The following is a 16,437-nucleotide window of genomic DNA, read 5'->3' as shown; positions in this document are numbered from 1 at the left end:
GGGCCCTATAGTACTCGTTAACATAAGGGACCCACATGTTCCAATAAGCTGACTATGGTGGGGCATTGCTGGGTGTACTCTGAGTGTACTTCAAGGAAGGGAGATTGAAAGATGAGGAACCATGTATAGGCACCTTAGAACTGGATCACGTCATTTTTCAAGACAGGTAGAAATCTGCTTTGGTAGCTAAAGACCAACATGACACACTATCTCAAGATGTGGAACTGGAATGACAATGAATTCATCCCCTACCTACATACCTTTATATCACATCAGGAGAATATCTAGGGCACAGGTGTAACCCTACAGACATTGCTGATGAAAATCTCCAGTGTAGAGTACATATGTGTGCGCATAAAAGGACACTACTTGGCGAAGTATTCCTTAGAGAATCATATGCCCTAATTCCCAGACAACAATCTGAATTTTGATTAGTTTATTTTTCTTTCTACTGTCTAGGGAAATAATATTATTCACAAGTTGCAACAATCTAGAAGGAGTAACAGAAACTTACAAATAAAATGTGTCTTTCATTCATTAAAAACCCTTTAATCAAACATTAGACACTATAGTTTTGATGTGCTTTGTAATTAAAAGGTAATGAGTTAATCTGCCAATATAATATGACTAGATAGAAAAGCATAGGCTTAAAAGCCATGTAAAGTGGTTAAAACTTACCAACAAATAGAGCAGAAAGAAAGATACTGCCATTTAACATACAAAAGATATATTAAAAATATAGTACACCTCCATGGAAACTTACAGAAGATGAGGCTTTTCTGTCAAAATTGTTAACTACTTGTTTCTCAACAGCTGAAGACCCTTATCATTTGTGATCATTTTCATTTTTTAGCATCTATTTCATAAAAGGAAATCTTGTTGACTTACTTTGGATCTGGTGGTCCATCTGACAGTGGCTTCATAGAGAGTTTACACAGTGACCTGAATACTAGGAAGGCATCCTTTTGTAAAATGTGGGAAAACTTAGCACCAGGCGTAGGCCCTGAATTTCCAGATTCCTAAAGAAGGTGACATATTTCAGAATTTTATTTTGCTTTAGCAGCATGGAGAGAAATTCTTACCTCCTAGCAACAAGAAGTTAAGATAGTATGAAAAGATAAACACTTTTTAAATATACTTTATGGTCTCCAGACTAAGTTTTAAAAACATAGTTTGGGAATTTAGTTAAAATGGACCTGAACAAAACATTAAACAAATTGCCAACTCAGTAAAGTTAAAGTGTCATCCTCGAAGGTGTTAAGTCAGAGCTAATAAATAAAGGGTGGAAGGTCAAATTTGTAGATGACAACTGAGACCCTATTGCCCTCATTCAGGGCTTCAAGAGAATAACTTTTAGAAAGAAAAGAAATGACATCAACTATAACTGTACTAGTGGGTTACATGAGAGTATTTACACAAAAACAATGCCTTTGGCATAATTTATAATGTATTTTTATAGTCTTTATATATAGTGGACGGTAAGAACTTTTAAAGTAAAATATTCGCTTTTTTCTATTTACCAACTTCTGGTGAGGCTATGAATGCCATTTTGCTTTCTGTACAGGACAGTAAGTTTTATCAGAGAAATGCTGTGCAACTAAAAGAGAACAGCATCTTTTAAATATTAAAACATAATTAGGGTTGGAAAGAATATATTTTAAACTAGTACACATAGTAAACTGCCAATACCTCTGTGCCCATATAGCATTTTTTTAATCCAATGCAAGATAGGGAGAGTTCTTTTATTTTTTGCTATTCATTTTAAGCTTTTGTAGAAAATGAGTAGAGCATGAAAATAATCCTATCCAATGAAAATTCGAAATCAAATCCTCCAAATCATAGATTTAATGTATAACATATATCAAATTACCACCATTTGGGCATACTGTTGGGTGCGGTGGTTGTTTTGTTTTGCTTTTAAATGAACATTTGAAAACAAGAGAGAATAGTACAAGCAGAGGTAGTAATGGATTGTATACATTGGTACTGATAACTCTCCAACATTTCTGAAGGTATTTTTATGTTACAGAAGCAGCACCTAGAACAGATGTGTGTCCTTTATGGCATATTTATATAAAGCCAAAGAAAGTTAAATTCTGTGTTATAATTTGAGCATCTGTAGTGAAAACGTTAGTTGTCTTGCATATAACTTACTTGTAACAGTCTTAAATAGTAGTCAAGGAAGAATATAGTAAATGGAGAGTCTCAGGGCAGGGGCCTGTTCTCTTCCCCCAAAAGCCCTCTCCACTCAGGCCACTATCAGTCTATTCTCTCCTTCCTATGTCCTCCCACCCTGCCAGGGGCTTGTTCTATCCCCATCTAGACCCTCCCCAGCTGCCAATGGTCTTTTTTTCTCCCCGCTCCAGTGCTGCAGCTAAGGGGTGTGCGGGAGGGAAAGGATTTGGAAAGAGGGAGCTACTTAGCAATATTCTGGCAGGCAAGATGGCACAGCCTCAGTTCTGCTGGCCACTGCATTGGAGGTATGGCTGCCCTCAGTGGACACTCTGCAGGATAGCTCTCCTTTGCAGGCTCACTGCCCCAGTGGACACTCTGATATCATGTCCCTCTATCCTTTTCCCGGGACTTCCAGTTGTCCTGGCACCCTGACCTTGCTTTAAGTTAGGAGAAGAGAAAGCTGCACGCCAAATTTCATAGCTCTCACTCTTACCTGAACAATGGACATGCGGAAAGATACACACATACGCAATCTAAAATATACATATACAGACACATTGTCTGCACAAAAGTAAGCAAGCTCTCTTAAAAAAACCCAAGATTATTATTTTCTTTACATGCTTCAACTTGTATTTCCTTTATTACCTGAGTGTCATTGGAAGAGACAGATAACCGGTCATCAGGTAAAGATGGTGTATATGCAACAGAGATTGGAGTCCCTGGAATTCCATTTGCCTGAATATTTTCACTGTCACTGCCGTCTTCTAAAGTTCCAATTGTGCCATCAGCACTTCCACTTTCAGCAATCCCTTCTACATCTAAGGGGAGAAAGGATACAAAGTAAAATATTTATATTTAAAATTTGAAAGGTTTTTTTTTTTACACTACGTCAACTAGAAGTTCAGTGCGCTCATTTAAAAAGCAGCGTAGGGCCCAATCAGACAGTAACTGCTGTAAAAAGTTGAGTGCCCTTTTTCAGTAAATAGTAAATTCACTAATTCACCAAAAACTGCATTTTACAGGATACCAAAACTATTCAATGAATTTGAATAGAATTTAATACAATTTCAGACAAAAAACAAAAAAATTGAATGTTTAGATTTCATTAATGGTCTTAAGAAGAAACCTGCTGAAAAGATCTCAGAAGTGTAGAAACAAAATGGAAGTGGAGATATAAATGCAGCCAGATAGCTGAAAAACTGATTATCGCTGTAAATTAAATCAAATTATCACACCTAACAAAATCTCCTTTGGTCAAGGTAAATAGCAATAAGCCTCACTTTAGTTCATTTTATTGTTAAATGGTGCAGTTTAAACTGGACCAGCTGAAAGACTACCTCAGAATAAACATGACAGAATAAAAGTGGTTTAGAATTGTATTTTATTTTAAACATAAAGAAACGTGAAAGGAATCCTTAATGACTGCTTAGGCAAAAGTGATTGCACAATTAAGCTGGCAGTATGTAAATTTTAAAAAGTAGGATACCTCCAACTATTATGTTCACCATTTCCTGCACAATACTCTGTACAATATCTTGTGCCTTTTCTTCACATTCATTATTTTCTCCATATATTCCCACATCATTTTTAGATAGAGCTTTAAAAAAAAGCAGGAAACATATTAACAAGACAAAATCAATAAAGTTTTAAATACAATTTTGTATATTGAAAAACTGAGAACAAGAGAGCAGTATTGAATGGTCAGATATACTTTTCTTATTACAGGTAAGAAGACCCAAATATGGTTAGGTAAGCGAAGGAGAGAGGAGTACATTAATCACACTGAGAGAAAATTAAAGTGCTAACTGTGAAAAATACTTAAAGAATATATGTTAATATTTCAATGGGCTTACAGTAAAAAACAAGGCTGACATGTTCCAATTTTGCAATATGTGGCTCCACATTACTGACTGCCTGGATGCAAGCATGCATCTAGATTGTGATGACTGTAACAGATGTAATTCATTTGTGACTAAAATATGTTATAAAGATAAAATGTTGAGTGATAGCAAGAGCAACTGCTATTTGCACACTACTCTTAACTATCTTTTACTAACTGGAAATAGAACAATCTTCCATGAAGTTGCTCAGCCCTCAAGTACCACAAAACTCCACAACCTCTTCCTCCTCACTAAGACTGAATCACATAATGATTACTTTCTGCTGCTGCAGCTTGGTCAGCTTCTGTCTGTTCATTTTCTGCACTAGAAATATCCGATCCATTTTCTGCTTCAGTGTCTTCTTGAAGGCTCTTGTCCACATCATTTGTGCTGTGATCAAGTTCTTCATTTTCTTGGGGTAGCTGATCGACTGTCTGTGCTGGAAGATGTCTCAGCTGAGGCGATTCGGATTCATGATGGCTTACGGGTGACTGCTGTAGATGGTGCTGTTGTCGGTGTCGTTCCTTTTCCATCTGTTTGGCTTCCTGCAGCTAGAAACAGATTAGGTATTCATTAGTACGCATTTAATTAAAAACAAAATGCTGATTATAAACTGAAGAAAACACTTTAATATGAGTAGTATACTTTAATTTGTACTGGATAATAAAATCGTATCTTTAGTAAACAGTTAATGTTCAAATATTATCTTATTGTATCTATTTACATCCTATCACGCTACATTGTGAATCAACTTTTATGTTGTATTTGTATACCTGCTGTGACAGGATGAGCTTGCCCTTTAAAAGGATTAGGGCTAAACTACACTACCTGTGCCACACTGAGCTTGCCTCTCCAGGTGGTGGAGATGAGTGCTGACAGGTAGATCAGGTGACTAAACCACACCTGCAGGAGGGATAAGAACAGGTTGTGGGAAGTCTTGGAGCAGAACTCTGGGGGTGGGACTGAACAAAGACGGACTTCCAAGGAGAACAGCCATGTCAGTCAGTACTCTACAAGAGAGCAGAAGGACTGAAAATACAGAAAGAGGTATAGTGCTAAAAATGTGTTTTAATAGCAGTACAGGCAGTCCCCGAGTTACGCGGATCCGACTTACGCGGATCCGACTTATGTCGGATCCGCAGTTACGAACGGGGCCCTCTCCCTGGTCTCCAGCAGACCAGGGAGAGGAAGCAAAGCGGCGGAACACGCGGGCAGCAGACAGCCCAGACACGTCTGGGCTGTCCGCTGCCCGCGTGTTCCGCCGCTTTGCTCCCCGTCCCCCTGGTCTGCAGACCAGGGGGACGGGGAGCAAAGCAGAGCAAAGCCGCGGAGCACGCGGGCAGCGGACAGCCCAGACGCGTCTGAGCTGTTCCGCTGCCCCCGTGCTCCGCGGCTTTGCTCCGGATGCCTGTGGTACAGCAGCTGGGGCACTGCCGGTTGGTCCCGTAGCGCCGCTCTGGGCGCTACTGGACCAACCCGGCAGCACCCCAGCTGCTCTGCCCCAGGCGTCCTGATTCAGCCACTGCTGGTCAGTTTCAGCAGCGGCTGAATCAGGACGCCTGGGGCAGAGCAGATGGGGTGCTGCTGGGTTGGTCCAGTAGCGCCGAGGAGCGGCGGCGCTACTGGACCAACCCAGCAGCATCCCAGCTGCTCTGCCCCAGGTGTCCCCAAGTCAGCCGCTGCTGAAACTGACCAGTGGCTGACTACAGGAAGCCCCTGCCCCGGGCTTCCTGGAATCAGCCGCTGATTAGTTTCAGCAGCAGCTGACTTGGGGATGCCTGGGGTTCTTAAGTTGAATCTGTATGTAAGTCAGAACTGGCGTCCAGATTCAGCCGCTGTTGAAACTGATCAGTTTCAGCAGCGGCTGAATCTGGACGCCAGTTCCGACTTACATACAGATTCAACTTAAGAACAAACCTACAGTCCCTATCTTGTACGTAACCCAGGGACTGCCTGTATTGCTTTTTGGGGGATAGAATCACCATGGGAAGTCCAGAACTAGTACTGCCCTCTGAGTCTAAATGTTATAACCATTAACCAAGATTTTTAAAATATTACAATTATTTACAAACAGAACATAACCTATATTTTGCAGCAAATGGTCTCTATCCCAGACTCTTTGGTTATAAGCAAAATCTTCAGTTCCTAGAATTTCTTTATGGCACAATGCATGTTTTAAGTAATTATGTCCCCTTTTTACTGATTTAATAATTGCCTGTTTGTAATCACTTTAAAAAAAACAGGTTGAGCTCTGTGTCAAGAGTCAAGATCTGAAGTAGAAGATCAGTTTAATTCAAATGGAGAGTACAAAGAGTATGGAGAATGTAGAGAAACCCCTCATTTATGGAATGTTAATGTAGACCTTCCCTGGCATATGAAGTCTTCTTTTAAGCAACTTAATATGCATGAGAGAGCATACATATTAATGACAGCCATAGTGAGAACACAACACTGCTCTTTCCTGATTAGCACTGGTGAGTGAATTCAACAAACAAGGAAGTAGAGGCCTGCCTCTGAGCACTGGTCATCCATTCCCTGAAATGGGATTGAGGAGTGAAACAATATCAATAGCAAAAAAGAAAGATGAGACTAGGAAGTGTTCCTTCCTATGGTCAACCTGAAAAAGGAGTAAGGAATGATGTCCTTTTTCCCAGCAAGGGAAAGAAAGGGAACAAAGCTCATTTAACTGGCCAACGTTGATGCAAGAAGTAAGGACCTATTTCTCCCAACCTGATTCTAAATCCAGGAGTGGTGCTTCCTCTGAACCTCAGTAAGGCAGCATCGGTGTTTAGTTTTATCTTATGGTAGCATGTGTCTAAAATGTCATTCCCTACCTATAATTATGTAACTGACACCTAAAAGCCAGTTCATATAAGTGCTCAATGGCTCAGTTATTTCTTGAAGTAACAATAGTATTTGACTGCAGACATACTATGTATTGATAAGCAGTTTCTTTTCAAACACTAATAAGCAAACTAATGAATTTCCATCATTGGATGACCAACACACCTGAAAGGAAACTTCTGGCTACAAACTAAAAGAAAAAATACCAGTCCCTTCAGAAAAGATCAATGAGCATTTCTAGGGTCTGATCTTCCTTCTGCTTCCTGAGGCAATTAAGCAAACATTTCTTTGTTTTATTAATCCCTTTTCTATCAGTAGCACAGAGAATGAGGCACAAGAAGCAGAAAATTCAGCTTCTCACTTTCCCAACAAACAATGGCAGTACTCTATAGGTGACTATTATGCACATTACAAGATCATCAAGTTTGCAAAGTCAAGCATTCATAAGCTAGAAAATGGCAGAATTAAGATTGCTTATGCACTCTTAATTTGGCCCCCTTACATTTATGCATTATGATACAGTCATTAAATAAGCGATCACATAGTCCCCACCCCCACAGAATCCCTGCCTAGTCATTGCACAGTATGGATGGTGCTCAGTTAAAGAGCAGCTATTCAATTATTTTGTTTTCTCCTTAATGAATGTTCAGGGTCTCAGGTTAGATACTCAAAAGGTCACTGCTAGTGAAAACTATGAACAATTATTTGCCTAATATCACAGGAATTCTGTGGCAGAACTAGGACAGAGTCCAATTCCTCCGGGTGGCATTCAACTGTCTTAACCAGGGCACCATATGTTCTTTCTACAAGGTCTGTTTGATTCACTACACATCCTCAAAATTTTACAATAGGGTTCCTACAATAGTCTCTTTCACTACATAATCGTAATTGATTCAGCCAGAGCATCTTATACTTTGTACACCAAATGGAGGAGGTTTTCTGTAGAAAAAAATGCTATGTGACCATGTTATTAAGGACCGTCACAGAGCATGTGCCCAAGGCAAGGCAGGGTGAAATTGCCATTTCTTAATCTCTGAAAGTTTGACTTTTCAACCGTAACATTCTTTTTGTACCATGTTTTTTGTGTGTAATTACCTAGGCTTTTAAAGAAACAAACTGAAAAAACTAAATGCTATAATGTAGAATCACATTGATACCCACATGGTTCAGAAGCAGGACTGAATTTTTAGATCCTTAAGACCTCTGACACTTGAGCTAATGGAGTAACTGATAGCCGTAGAAAGTTGTCATCCTCTGCGTAAACTGACAGCTAGAGGAGGATGTGACACACCAGTGGGTTTCACAGCTATTTGCTCAGACCAGAGGAATGTTGAGATTCAGGAGTCATTCATTCTACTTCAAATTCTGGAAGACAATGTGTTGTAGTTTGTACTTCATGACCTGCACTTCACTACAATACAAAGCCCAAAATCCATTTCCAGTTTTCCAAATAGATGAGTAACATTTCTGCTTTAATTTTTTTAATTAATCAGCTAGTTTACATACCAAAATATCAAAGAACAATCTGAATGATCAAATATCATAACAATTTTAAGTAGGTATTTATTGAATGAAAAGGTGAGGATTAAATTACAAATGCCATGCAAACTTATAGTATGGACAACTCAAAGTCTATAATTAAAATGATCTTTTAAGAACTATTTTCTACATATGGAATATTAGGATACTCACTGCTTGATTTTCCATACGTGCAAATATAACATTCAGCATTTGTGTGAGAGTGGCCTTGGCTGTGGTCTGATTTATGAGATTTTTGCTTGCGAGATAGATATTGTAACATGTTCTTACAGCCTGTAACACAGTTCCTTCATGAATTTCTATGTGTTGAGATGTTACTGCTGTGAGTAAAGCCTAAAAAAACAACATATTAAGTTAGAACTTTCTTTTGAAGCACTAAACTAGTTAAAATATTTTTGATGCACATTTTTATATACAAACAGGTACACAGATGTATTTACGCTTCTTGTTTAGTGATACGTTTTCTATGGTACTTATCAAGTCATAGCTAAGAACACCATACTCAATCCAATTATCTAAACACCCACTGTGACATAAGGAAGTATTCTTGTAACCATTCTACAAATGAAAAACTGAGCCACAGATTTGCTCTAAGTTTGTGGCGGTACTAGGAATAAAAGCCCTAGTTTTGAGTCCAAGCCCACTGCACCAAACTACAACTATCATTCCACTCCACATCCACCTTATGACTTTGCAGAACATATGCAACATTTACTCAACAAGATTAAGGCTCTTGAAGAAACTAAGTAACAATGGGATAAGAGGGAAGGTCCTCTTATGGACTAGTAACTGGTTGGAAAATAGGGGGGGAAAAAAAAGGATCAGTTTTCATAGTGGAAGAAAGTGAGCAACAGGGGTCCCCAGGGATCTGTTCTACATCCTGTAATGTTCAACATATTTATTAATGAACTACAAAGGGGGTGAAAAATGAAGCAGGAAAATTTGCCGACAATACAAAATTCTTCTAAATAGTTAAGACCAAAATAAATTGTGTGAAATTACACCCATAAAACTCAGTGACTGGGCAACAAATGTAGAGTAGCGCCAAAGTACAAACACGGTAATACATTTTGGAAAAAATAATCTCAACTAGACATATATTATGATCACTTTGAAATTTGTCGTCATCACCCAAGGATGAGATCTTGGAAGAACAGTTCCCTGAAACTTTCTACTCAGTGTGTAACAGCAATCAACAAGGCTACCATGCACTATAGACCATCAGGAGAATTGCAGAAAAAAGAATGTCACTAATGTAAAACCATGATGCGTCCACACCTTGAATACTGTATTCAGTTTTGGTCAACCCAGCTCAAAAAAGTATATAATGGAACCAGAAAAGGTTCAAAGAAATATAACAAAGATGAAGAAGAGTATGAAATGCCTTCCATATGAGGAGATACTAAAAATATCAAGGCTATTCGGTCTAGAAGAGAAATGACTAAGAGGGGAAGGATATGATATAGGCCTGGATTTGTGTCTCCAGAGATAACATGCTTGTTAACAGCAAAAATGTTTTAAATAAACAAACAAATATAGAGTGGTGAGAACTAACAGACCTCAACCCCATTGTCCCTCTGCAAATTTATATGAAAAAGTCAATCCCTTACCTCTTTCTAAAAGTGCAATGTTTCAAAAAGTTCAATGAACAAATGATTGTTGGGGGCAGAACAGATTGGGACAAGGAGAAGCAGTCTGGAGATAAATATGAGGGAGGAAAGGAGAGGCAGTAGAAACAAAAGTGAAATTGTTTGAACAGCATATTCCAGAAGTCTTGAGGATTCTCTCAGTGTAGCCCTTCACTGATTTGAGAACTACCATACGATTCTCTCACCAGAAGGAAAAATGTATAATGGCAACAGTCTGTAAAATAGACTCAGTTTGGGAATATTTTAATGAAGTTCCTCTTCCTATGGGTAAGAGAGGCAAGCGTGCAAAATGTAAACAATACGACTAAGAAATGCAAAGCCTGGTTGCCCATATGAAACAACATTATGATAAGTATTCCTTTTTCAGGAAGAAGCTGCATTGAAGATGATGGAAGGAACATGTTTGAACATTCAGGATCTTCAGGTTGGTAAGCTTTATTTCATACTTATTTCTAAGGACTGCCTGTCTTCCTTCTAGACTACTCTTGAATTCTCATTCTCTATGGTACTATCATTTATGATGCAATTATGATAAAAAATTAATAACTGAAATAGGTCAATCTTCCTTTTATAATTTCACCTTTAAAGTTGTACTATCAGTGAATGCAAAGAGTAATATTAAATGAGCACTCTGGTAATAATAATTAAATAACTGTATTGATTTATTTTGTTGGGGGGGGGTCCATCTTCAAGATACAGGATTCTGAAGACTATCGACCTTCAAGATCACCATCATTTTCTACAGTTTCAGAGTTATCTGCCAAAGATAGTGTTTTAGTCACATCATGTATGTCACACAGCCACAGTATATCACTTGTCGCAAAAAAGAAAAATATCTCCATCATCCAGAATCAACCATAGTTAAGTCAGTGATAAAAATCAGCAGATTAGAAAGAGGTAATTGATGAAAAAATTGCCTGGTTTGTTTATGCAATAAACTTGCCTTTCCATATGATTGAGAACCCACATTTCATTAACACGGTTCAGTCATTAAGACCAGGATACAGTCCACCCAACAGAGCAGAGGTTGCAGGCTGCTGGATAAAGTATATGAAAGAGAAATTGAGCAGTGTGCAAAAAGTCTCGAGGGTATAATTGTTAACCTGAGTCTTAATGGGTGGAGCAATGTCCATCCACAATGATCCTATCGTATGTGCTTGTGTGACAAAAGAAGAAGGGAATGTCTTCCTTACAGAAACAACTGATACATCAGGAAATGTTCACGCAGCACACTAGTTACAAGCAGTGCTTTTTTTGTTGTTGTTTTTTTTTTTTAAAAAAAAGGTGCCAGTACTCCAGGAGAAAAGATGTTGAGCTCTGACTGTAGATGCCTGTACTGCGTACCGGGTAGTACCATTATAAAAAAAGCACTGATTACAAGTACTAGTAGTAAAAGCTACAACTGAAAAAAATTCAAATGCCTCATACTCAGCTTGGTCACTGACAATGGTGCAAATGTTTCCACAATGAGAAGAAATTGAGAAGGGAGTCCCAAGCTAATAACATACGGTTACAATGCTCATTTGATGCACCTCCTCAACAGAGTTCCAGGTTTCAGAAATAAAGGCGAACGTTGTTGAAACTGCAAAATACTACTGTAACAACCACGCTACAGCCACTGCTCTGAAAAAAGTGAAAGAAACAAAGCTAATTTTCTCACAAGGTGTACAATGGAACTCAGTAGTGGACTCTTAAGCACTATCCAAGAACTGACCTAATCTGATAAGTTTGTGAACAAAATTGTGGAAAAAATAGATAGCACTGTGCCAGCCAAAGTTCTCAACGTTGTGCTTAAGAGAAATGTTGCACACATGCTAAAGCTTATTTCTGAAGCCTTGAACAAAATGCAGCTGTTTTATTGCTGATTCTGTTGAAATTTGGAAGGAAATGAGATCTTAAAAAGAGAAATATGCAGAGTTAAATAACAAGCATTAAAAAACAAATGGTATAAGCACTATCTCCAGCTCATTTTCTTGCAAATATTCTCAATAAGCCATAATGCCAAAATAATAAACTTCAAAGCTAAGGGTGAACCATTCAAGAAATATATGTTTGCTGATAATGTTTTAAAGAAAGGTCACACCAGTGACCTGGAAGTTACTTAAACACTTGGATTCAAAGACTGTTGAAGTGATAGTCTCACTTTTAAATACTAATAGCTTCTTCTGCCAGCATAGAAAGAATATTTTCTTCCTTTGGACTAATTCATTCCAAATTGAGAAATCATTTGCAATCTGAGAAAGCAGGAAAGCTTTTTTTTTTTTTTCCATATTATGAACAAACAGGAATATGAAGGTGAGGACGACTGAGTTAGCAGCAGTAGCCAATATTCTGCATTTCTCGTGTTGACCTGGCTGACAGTCGATTTAATTTTTATTTTTTAGAAAAAATATATTTAACTATTTTAGTTAAACAGTTTTAACAAAAACAAATCTGATTTAACAAAAAAAAAATCTCAAATGCTTGTTTTGTTAATATATGTTTTCTGTTGAAGAAAAAAAAATCCAGAATATATAATGTTGTTGTTTTAGTTAAACAATACAATTTAAATGTCTCATGATGTCCTCCTCCTAGTACAGCATGGAAAGAAAATTCTCCAAATATTAATGATTAACCTGCTGAACTAGAGAGAGTTCACCTCCCAAAAACCTCATAAATATCTGCTTCAATTACCTTCAGTAAATCTAATAACCAAACAATCATTCATTTGCTGATATAGCTGTAAATCTAATCTGAATATTTTTCAGAATAATCACAGTTTAAAAATGTATAGTGTATGCCTTCTAAAAATGGAACCTACATCTATTCCTGAGTTGTGAAGAATATGTATTAAGATTATAACAACCAACAAGAATACACTTTTATGTATAAAATAACAAATAAATCGAGTCTTCCTGACTAGTGATTTAAACCATGATTTAAATCAAATCCATCCTGGTGAAGGCCAAGATTATAAAAGGGTTCAGAAAAGTACTAGATAAAATTCATGGAAGATATATCCACCAGTGGCTATTAGACAGGATGGGCAGGGATGATGTTTCTAGCCTCTGTTTGTCAGAAACTGAGAATGGACAAGCGATGATTGATCACTTGATGATTATATATTCTATTCATTTCCTCCTGGGCACCTGGCATTGGCCACTGTCAGAAGACAAGATTCTGTGCTAGATAGATGGCCATTCTTACGTTCTTATATAAAACTTCATAAAAAGAAAGTCCCATAAACAAAGAAAAAAACCCAAGATTTTAAAGAGACAGTTTTCTAGATATAACAATGAACATTAAACTATAATAGCCAATTACTTATGCTATCAGGATTATTTTACTCCAGATAATCTTAAAAACATTTAAAGCAAAAATATGTTTTTGCCAAATATACTGTGACCAACAAGAGGTGTATGATATCAAAGAGAATTTATTAATGCACAATAACAAAGGAAACATTAACTTAAAATAAAATACATTAAGTGTAAAAGCTTTCAATGTAGTACAGACACTTTTGGATGCTGTGTAGTACATGTGATGCACACACACAGTTAAGAATTTTTTTAAAGGTGCTTTTAAATATCGAGGAAATCAGAGCTTTGACTGGATTATATTTGCTGTTTGTTTTTACATCTGAAGAAATAAACAGTTGAATTCCTGACTCTCCCTCCTTTCCTATAGAACCTGACACTAGAGGGAGGTCCACTTCAAGTAATCATCTACAAACAAAACTTGGAAAAAGGGCACCTGATCTGCCCAAATAGCTAGCTAAGGAAGGATTCCCCCCCCCGCTCAGAGATCAAAGAGATGTTTGAAGGTAATTTCAGTCCTCTCCCTGAAACCAGGTATTTATCTAGTATTTAAAAGCTGACTGAGAAGCAGTTTATGAACTCAGTTATTAAAGACCAACAACTTAGACTAAGATGAATGGTTCAAAAAATCAAAATTCAATAAAACTTCTTGACTGAAAAGCTATGGAAGTGTTGCCAAAGTATAAAAAAAGCTCCTCAGACATCTGTTAAACAGAGGTACAATCTGTCCAAAATAAGTTTTCACAATGTATTTGGTGTTAATTTTGTCTTTCTGGAAGATTTCTATTGAGCAAGGTGCCATTTTCATCATTACTTTTTGATGAAAAGGTCTTGCACAATTCTTGATCAAATGAGAATTCTATCCTGTACTCCTTCATATTTGGGCACTGGAGTTCAGACTTGATCTTTTCTTTATTACACTGGTCATACAACTAGTCCGATGGGTGTCAATTTCCATTTATAGTCTCAGGTCAGATCCAGATAAGTGAACTATTGAAGTACTTATTTAAATCTGATTTTTTTTCCTTAGAACTCTAAACAGCAATGTTTCTTTATAATCTTCTGGTTTCAGACAGAACACAACTCCTCAGTCAGAGAGAGATTATCAAACAGCTCCAGGTGAGCTATGTAGGTTTTAACCAGAAATAAGCCTGGATTCTCAAAACTTTCTTGACTAGGCTCCTTGCTTCAGGATATGCAAAGCTTATTTGCCTTGCTTCAAACCATTATTAGCTTCAGATGTGAAAAAAAATCACCAGAGTAGCAGACCAGGGGAAAGGCAGTAAAACACTCTGGTTAATCGACAGCAACTGTTACACTCAACTCTGCTGGGATCAGCAAAAGAGCATCTCTTAGTGAGAGACTTCTTCAGATTTTCTGGGATATGTTGGAGACAGGTGTAGGAATATTCAGATATCATTCTTACATTTCAGATTCTCATATTCTATTATGAATTCCAAATAATTTTCCTTTACCTTTAGACATTTCTATGTTTTTACATTTGTTACCTCTAACTAATCCTCATTTAATCAATTTCTTAGTACCAAATGAGATGCAGCAATTTTAAATCTAGTAAATAAACTAGATGTTTACTGCTGAACTAGTTGTAATCCACATGAAAAATTAACTTTCTGTAACTAAATATTTGGTTATAGATTTGTACAACTTCCATTCTATGTATATACTAATAATCCACAAAAAGTACCTAATGCTTATGTTAGAATGAAATATAACCAGGGACAGGAGAAACAAGTTACAAAAATATACAAGAGGGCTACGTCTAGACTACATCCCGTTTTCGTAAAAGGGATGTAAATTAGACGTATCGCAATTGCTAATGAAGTGGGGATTTAAATCTCCCCCGCTTCATTAGCATAAAAATGGCTTCCGCTTTTTTCTGGCACGGAGCTTTGCTGGAAAAAAGCGCCAGTCTAGACGCTGATCTTGCGGAAAATAAAGCCTTTTCTGAAAGATCCTTTATCCCTCTATGAAATAAGGAATAAGGGATCTTTCAGAAAAGGCTTTATTTTCCCCAAGATCAGGGCTCTATCAGGACTCTCTGGTCCTGGGACATCTGTGGTCCATCCAGACCGGGGATGTTACAGGACTAGAGAGTCCCAGGTAAGAGAGGTTAATCCTGTACTGTTTTTAAAGGGCAATCTCTAATCTTTAGCTTGAAACCATAAAAAGATGTTTGTGCTTAATTGATTTGGCTTAATACTCTTACAAAAACAACCCCACACTCAGAAGTTGAGAGTGGTTCAAAATCTTGGAATGAACCTTTACAGAGAAATCATAGTTTCTTCTCAGTGAAATCTCACCAAACATTATTGGTGTGTTGGTGACAGATTTTGTCATCTTAATTTGACTTACAGAAAAATTGTTTTAGTCTAGAAGTGTTATTCCTTAAAGGGGTATTTTCTGCAACAGAAATGCAAAACATAGAACACAAGTAGTCCTACCCAGTACTTCTGGCATCCTGTCCCACAATTTGATTTTCTGCGAGAACAACTAAGAGGTTATTTGTTTATACACAATGCAGAAAGCACAGAAAATCTTTATTCGAGATTCAGTTAGTTAATTGGCACATTTATCTTTACAGAAGACAATAATTAGCTATTTGCGGACCAACTTCAGAAAGAAATGTAGCGTCACAACAACAAAAATTTAACCTATACAAAAATAAATATACTGATATTTTGTTACAGGCTGATGGCATATTTTCTTTATTATTGCATTTAATGCTTGTGTTCCAAACTACATTATCATTGGAAGGACAAATGGGACAACAGTCTCCGTTTGACCATTTCCAGATTTGTGAAATTGAAGCTAGATACTCAATTTTTAAAGAGCACCATTTCTTCAAGAATACAAGTGGGAAGGGGGTAGGTTTAGAAGATAAAATAAAAAAAGAACAAGTTAAAAATCACTTAGAAAAGTTAGATGAAATGTAATCCTAGAATACTCAAGGAGCTGATAGAGGAGGTATCTGAGCCTCTAGCTATCATCTTTGGAAAAATCATGAGAGACAGGAGAGATTCCAGAAGACTGGAA

At 37.3% G+C, this 16,437-nt stretch overlaps 1 protein-coding gene across 2 annotated transcripts in view; it reads right to left on the bottom strand.

The window, feature by feature from the left end:
* Positions 1–16,437, bottom strand: part of ARFGEF1 (ARF guanine nucleotide exchange factor 1) — a 164,503-nt gene that overhangs the window by 81,080 nt on the left and 66,986 nt on the right. The window contains exons 5-9 of one of the 2 annotated variants that reach the window (XM_006131486.5): positions 8,592–8,771; positions 4,333–4,606; positions 3,662–3,772; positions 2,821–2,993; positions 889–1,019 (exon numbers count right to left, since the gene is read on the bottom strand). In XM_006131486.5, coding sequence (XP_006131548.3) covers positions 889–1,019; positions 2,821–2,993; positions 3,662–3,772; positions 4,333–4,606; positions 8,592–8,771 — 869 coding nt within the window. Of the gene's footprint in view, positions 1–888; positions 1,020–2,820; positions 2,994–3,661; positions 3,773–4,332; positions 4,607–8,060; positions 8,314–8,591; positions 8,772–16,437 lie in introns of those variants that run through there. The other variant, XM_075920576.2, reaches the window with a different exon arrangement.

Source organism: Pelodiscus sinensis, chromosome 2, assembly GCF_052426305.1.
Source record: "Pelodiscus sinensis isolate ZL-2025 chromosome 2, ASM5242630v1, whole genome shotgun sequence".
Taxonomy (NCBI): domain Eukaryota; kingdom Metazoa; phylum Chordata; order Testudines; family Trionychidae; genus Pelodiscus; species Pelodiscus sinensis.
This window is presented reverse-complemented; position numbering and strand designations above follow the sequence as displayed.